The sequence below is a fragment of the Cibotium barometz genome, chromosome 38, assembly GCF_041138505.1.
Source record: "Cibotium barometz isolate CiBa-2024 chromosome 38, ASM4113850v1, whole genome shotgun sequence".
NCBI classification, from domain to species: domain Eukaryota; kingdom Viridiplantae; phylum Streptophyta; class Polypodiopsida; order Cyatheales; family Cibotiaceae; genus Cibotium; species Cibotium barometz.
In genome coordinates, this window is record NC_141083.1 from 3941508 (window position 1) to 3948032 (window position 6525).

The following is a 6525-nucleotide window of genomic DNA, read 5'->3' on the forward strand; positions in this document are numbered from 1 at the left end:
GACTTAATTTGGACAAGATTTAGACCAGTTTGGGTCCCCTTTTGATCCAGTTTGATCCAAGAGAGAGGAGAGATAAAAATATCACAATTTTTTTGAATTAAAAACCCTTCCACACATGTGCAGAGGCACCTACCTCAAAGGTCCCCCACCACTCCTTACCAAGGTGTCAAAAATTCATCATTTCTCCAAAATAGCTCATTTTTTTAGTAATATCTCCTAATTTTTAACTAACAAACCTTGTACTTAGTCAACTCTTCATCTTATGTGAGCATTTACTCATTTTTGGGTATTTTCTTTTATTCTATGGATTTATCTCATCCCAACACTTGTATTAATCCTATTGTCCCATGGGAACCTTAATTGGACCATAATCTAGAAATTTTTGAAAATCTAGACCCTTAGGCTAAGGTCTCTTATATTATTTTTAATTGATTCCTAATGCAAATTGGAGAATTTATTTTAATTTTTTGTTTCAAATAAATATATTTTAGATATTAGGAGAATTTTTATATTAAAAAATATCTCAATATTGAATTATCTTTCTCTAGAATTTTTCTTCTCTCTAGGCAAAAACAAGGAAAAATAATATTTTCTTGCATTCTGAAATAATAAATGATTACAGGGGATTGAGGTAAAAGCTTTTTCATTATGCAAGCTGAGGAGGAATCTTACACGTTTTAAATTTTTTTTTACACATTCTCTCTCTCTCTCTCTCTCTCTCTCTCTCTCTCTCACACACGACACAGGAGAAAGGGGCGGGTGTGTAAAAGACTTGCGGAGGGCGTAGAGCTCGAACACTGGTGGGTGGCAAGGGGGGGCAGTTGACGAATACCTGGCGAGAAGGGGCGCGCAGCTGAGAACTTACAGTAATCTCAGAAGCCCTCGCACAAAGAGGACGAGGCGTCCAGCTTTCGAGGAGCTTTTTCAAAAAAAAAATCCCTAGCCACATTTTCAGTTGGGGTGTTCGAGCCCGCCCAAATTAAATGGGCACTCTCAGCCCGTCATCGTTTTTCCCCCATGAGAATTTATTGTGTGCACCGGTCCGAGATATGCACTCAAATGAACGGTGCAAAAGCCCTACTCTTCCCCCACCGTCGATCCCTGTTGAGGGTGCCCGTGCTGCCAAATAGACATGAGGGTACACAAGGGCATTTCCTAGGACATATCATACACTAGCTATGTGAGTGGAATCCGGATACAATGTTGTGGTATGACTAGAAGATTTGTTTATAGCTAACACTAGTGATTCCAAGTGCACTTGTCATCAGTGATCAATGATGTGCGCTCTTGGAGGAGACAAATCTCTCTCACACACATGCAAGAGCTGCTTGTGCCACTCCTAGAGTATCTCGTCTCTCTATTTGCATCACAAGAAATCCACATAGCAGATGCTCTCCCCCTTCATGTGCCCCACCCTCTGAGGACTCTAGCCTATTTTCACACTAGGTCACACTAATGATGGTGCTGTTGCTCTCTTCACGGCTACTGTGGAGCTTTGCCATCGTGAAGTTTGTGAGAGCGAGATCCTGTTATGGTTGCTATGGATAGCTGTTAGTGTGGTCTTAGTCTACGACTAGCCTAGTATGGGTTTAGCTTTCAAAGAAGGACACATTTCAAAGTAGCTGTTAGTCTGCTCTCTTCATAGCTACTGTGGAGCTTTGCCATCACGAAGTTTGCAAGCGAGATCTTGTTATGGTTGCTATGGATAGTTGTTAGTGTGGTCGACTAGCCTAGTACTGGCTTAGCTTTCAAAGAAGGACACATTTCTTAATATTGGGGAGTGAAGTGTACCAACTACAACACAATGGAGGCCAGCTAGCCGGGTAAGATTGATGAGCTAGTAGCTAGGCGCATTTAGCTCGGCAAACTACTAAGCGCACGGCTATTAATGTCATAGTTGCCAGGCCAGGCTATAACATACAATACAATGAAGGCCTAGCCAAGCATGATTGGCGAGCTAGTGGACAGGCATGTTCTGCGTCGATATTACCAATCTAGCAGCAGCAGCCGGATCACAAGCCGGTCTAGCAGCTGGACCTCAAGCCTGTCTGTGCTTATGAATAAACTTTACACATAAGCTTATGCTTATTGGTATAAGTGCATAAGCTTATTGCACGAAGTTTTATGCACTTGCTTTATGTATAAACATAAATGCATAAAGCAATATGCTTATGCGCTTATATCTATAAGCTTATGCATAAATTTTAGGGCCTATGCTTATTGCCTTATGAGTTTATGTAGATGTGTTTTTGGGTGGTTTTGCACAGTTTTAAGTTGTGTTGTCCAAGATGTGGTGTCTTGCACTCCTTTCATCGATGTGGTCAGGGTGGGGAGATAACGCTCTCGAAGACGATGATAATATGATGAGACAAATTCACTAATTGGCTTGTTACCCTACTACTTGAGTCACTCTTTGATTTGTTACCATTGTGCTTAACGAGCTCTATGTTGTGTATGTAGGGATGGCATGAGACTTCAAGCTCTCAAGGTGTTTCATGTCCCAGCGTCTCAGGATCTTATGACACCTTGGAGAAAAACTACTCAAACTCAAACACAAAAATTAATAGAGCATAAACTTTGCACAAATTGAAGACCAAAACCGTACATAAATAATTTAACAAAATAGCATAAACCATGAAAGCTTGAAAAAAGTCCACGTGGACACAAGGTTAGGTTCAATCTCCCCTAGGTGAGTGTGGCCCATCGTCGCTCACCCATATTTAAATATATTGATGCTTGCTATTTACAACAAGATACTTTAAAAATAAAGCCTAATAACTTACTTAGGTCTATCATAGATTCATGGAATCCTTACTCCTTTCCATTGTTTCAGTTTATGAAAGAATCTCTTTCTATATTATTTGTGTTTTAAGGAAATTAAATCTTGATATATCAAAATTTCTAAAACACGTCTCATATGCCCACGGGTACCAAAGTGTTCGAGAAGCTTTGAAATCAACAAAATCTCAGATTACACACCACTAAACTCAACTCAGTCAGTTGGATTTGACTTATTATGCCTAATAAGTCAAATTGTGTTGCACGGTTTGCAGGAGGATAGCTAAGATCCACACACAATAGAAGGAGAAAGAGATGTGGTGCGTGTGCTGTTAAAGAAGGTTGCTAGAGTTTATAGCTTTTTAGAAAGAAAGGAAAAACCAGAGCTAGTAAAAGGTAGTATAGGATTCAATATGGAGGGCTCATGATTCTAATGTGTCATGTCTTTCAGGCATGTCCTCCAAGGAGCACCACCAGGCCTGATTGTTTTTGTGGATACTACGAGGGAGAGGTGGCGTGACTACATGGGCATCGTTAAGCAGTTGGCTTCGCAAAAGAGCTGCGTCCGCTTGTTGGCTACTAAACTCTGCCTCCTCTGGCGTCCATACCCCTGTGAGCGGGTGAGGGCCCCACCATTTGGGAGGACTTGGTTTCACATTGCCTTCGTTAGCCGCATGCGCCAACCCCCGCTGCTGCTGCTTGCTGCACAAACAAAATTACAGCCGCAGATATTGAAAATGTTTAGATAGTCGCCGCTAACTATGCATATCTTTTATAATGCTCCCCCCTGTTGGGATTAGGATTAGAAATGTTTAGGAAGTAGCAGCGCTTCACATGGCAATAATAATAATAATCACCTAGGCCAGGTACATTAAAAAAAAAAAAAAGAATGGTCATAAATTACCTACCTACACTCGAAGGCCCTCACTGCATATCTAAGAAAGAACCTTGGCGCCTCCAAGTTACACAAAGACAAAGCTGTAGGAGCCATCACACCTAGAAATGTGAAAAAACCCAATGCCAAGGAGATTATTATCAAGCATTGGCCTGTGAAAAACCCAATGCCAACAACAAGGAGACTATTATCAAGCATTGGCAAGGAGTTTCATACGTGGAGATCACATGTTACTTTTTGCAAGCTTTCTTTTATCTCACATGTAGGTCTCCCTTTACTTCTTTCCACTCCCATTCTTGGCATACCTTCATGATAATTTTGTATGAAGAGATTCCCATTTACAATCAAAGGGAAACTTTTGAACAAAAAGGCCTCATAATTTATACCACCCACCTCTTTCTAGTCTTGCACAAGCAAAGCCATTTTACATTCCAATATTCACCCACCACCCCACCTCCCCCCCCCCCCCCCCCCCCCAACTTTACCCTTTGAGTGGCTCACAATCTTCAATAATGCTAAGCATCTTCCCTCGAAAGAATAGTTAAAAGCATTGACTATGGCAAGCTTCTCTTTTTTTTTTTTTGGGCACGAGCTTTACAAAATCATTCTTCCACCAAGAATTCTTGCTAAAGCATACTATAATTGAATAGAAAGGATAGGGTGTTCAAATTAGAAAGTGGATGCCTTTCACCTTTGCGCTAACTTTGTCTTCGTTCTAGATATCATCTCTATTTGTATTTTCCACGTATGCTCCAAGTAGTTAAAGTAAGTATGGAAAATGAACGCACGTAAGATCTTTTTTCGTTCTGATATTGAGATGATAATGCTCGTGTTTGCTCACAACACTCGTAAAAGGATGTGACATTATTTTGCTTCGAAGATGACTAATATGATCAAAGTATGTCTACATACATCAACAAGAGAGAAGCATTGGTTTTAGTTGTATATGCAAGAATTGACATTTTATAACCCAACGGATTTCAAAGCATATGCTAAAGATGAATCATTTCATTAAGATATGTGATGGCAATAACTCCACTCAATCATTCTTAGGCTTGAACTTCCTCCCTTATCAAAACCTTTAGAAAAAAATCCAAATACATGAGTGTGTATCAAATTCAGAAGGTTAATCATTTCTATATTTGAGATGAAACAAAAGTTACACAAGACATTTATCACAAAAGTTTTAATAATGGATCATGAATGTTCTTTCTTCATAATACAGGATCAACTTATTTTACTTATAAGTAGATTTTTACAATTTAGAAAAGGCATATAAGTAGAACTCCTTAAAATTTCGTTTTTCATACCTTTATAAGTGTCCCTTAAGTGTTAGGATCACTTGACTCACCAAGACAAAAGCCCTTGGGAAGTACTGATTTGAACATAATTTGGTATTGTTAAGTTTTATCTCAATGTTTAAAGAATCTCACTGTTTGCGAAATCTCCTTCTCCTAGATCTCAAAACACATAGGATTGAGCATTCTTCTCTTTGAGTAAATTTGTTTTAAAAATTAAGTCAAACACATGAACTTGTGGGTGTCAATTAAATACCATTTCTTATCTCTACTTTTTAAGATAAAATAATAGAGCATATCACAACTTTTTTTTTAAAAGAGTTGTTTACTCATGCAGAATCAAATAGTTTTACAACTATTGTAGGTGACATTTTATATTCTTATAATGTTGTATAAGGAAGTTTCTTTAAAGTTTTGTTTTTAAAGCTTAAAACATGCCTACAAACCATACGATCACTTTATTCATTAGAACAAAATCCTATGAGAAGTAGGCACAAAAGCCAAATCACAAAGTGATTCTTTGGTATTTCTATGTTTTGTATCATTATTTGAAGCATCTCTTTGTTTTAGTTTTAAAATTACCTATCACTACACAAAGGTGCATACACAATTAGGCAACATTTTCATATTAGTGTTAACAAAGTGTTTAGTTTTAAAATTACCTACCACTTTAGAAAGGTGCATACATAATTAGGTACCATTTTCATATTATTGTTTACAAAGTGTTTTCTTGAAACACTATTAAAGAGTTTTTTTTTTGTTTTTAGAATAAAATATGTTGGGAATAATCCTCTCACCAACATGTAAGAAAAGATGTGTCTCACAAATTGAATCATGAAGTAGTCGCCCCGTGAGTTTTTTATCTAAAGGGTAAACATATTTTTTATGTTTCGGGTTTGGGTGCACACACCAGTTAGTATTTACTGAAACCAATGACCTGCATTTGCATGCTTGTAATACAACATCTCTAAGATAGAATGGATGTTATATCTTTGGCACGGGCATAGGTTCATGTCTCATGGGCCCTCAGAGTGTCACACACAAGAATACAAGAAAATAGAATCTAGCGAAATCAAGATTCTCACAATACAAAGCACTGAATTGTTAGAAAGAAGTGGAGAGTAAACAATATTGCTGCTTACAAAGTTTGATTACAAAAACTGATGGGCCTTTTCGACCACCTAATGATGAGTTGACTTCGACGACACAATATGTGATGGGGTTAGAAGGTAGTATCTTACTTTTGTGTTCGGGTCTCACCACCTTCACTCCAAAGGGGGGATTGTTGGGATAAGTCAAAGCTTGTATGTGTATGAACCATGTGTGAACAGCCCCATAAAAGGCCTATATATCAAAGGCTTGTATGCCATTTATTTGTGTCGCGTAACTTTCTCTCGAGTCACTTACTCTCGTTGTTAAGTCTCTCTCTCTCTCTCTCTCTAAGATGGATAAGTGGCCTCCGTAGATGCTCAGCCGACTGTTGGCGCCCACACTTACCATGAGTGACTAATGTTAGTACTCTATAAATAGGTCAATATAGATGTGGGGGTAAAT

The 6525-nt window shown here is 38.4% G+C and overlaps 1 protein-coding gene across 2 annotated transcripts; it reads right to left on the minus strand.

Moving 5' to 3' along the window:
- Nucleotides 1-2948: 2948 nt before the first annotated feature.
- On the minus strand, nucleotides 2949-4009 carry LOC147616257 (uncharacterized). 2 transcript variants are annotated; one of them, XM_086777048.1, is made up of 3 exons: nucleotides 3890-4009; nucleotides 3687-3774; nucleotides 2949-3480 (listed from the first exon to the last, which is right to left on the minus strand). In XM_086777048.1, the coding sequence occupies exons 2-3, from the start codon at nucleotides 3767-3769 to the stop codon at nucleotides 3201-3203; spliced, it is 363 nt and encodes a 120-aa protein (XP_086633174.1). In that variant the 5' UTR covers nucleotides 3770-3774; nucleotides 3890-4009; the 3' UTR covers nucleotides 2949-3200. The 2 variants fall into 2 exon arrangements, with proteins under 2 accessions (XP_086633174.1, XP_086633173.1); XM_086777047.1 differs by lacking the exon at nucleotides 3890-4009 and having other exon boundaries at nucleotides 3687-3879.
- Nucleotides 4010-6525: the final 2516 nt, after the last annotated feature.

Bases quoted from the DNA above. Each gene is read 5' to 3' on its own strand.
- LOC147616257 (XM_086777047.1), bottom strand. From the start codon at position 3,871: ATGCTTGATAATAGTCTCCTTGTTGTTGGCATTGGGTTTTTCACAGGC. The intron at 3,481-3,686 runs GTAGGTAATTTA...TTGTTTGTGCAG, and splicing joins GTGAGGGCCTTCGAGTGTAG to CAAGCAGCAGCAGCGGGGGT.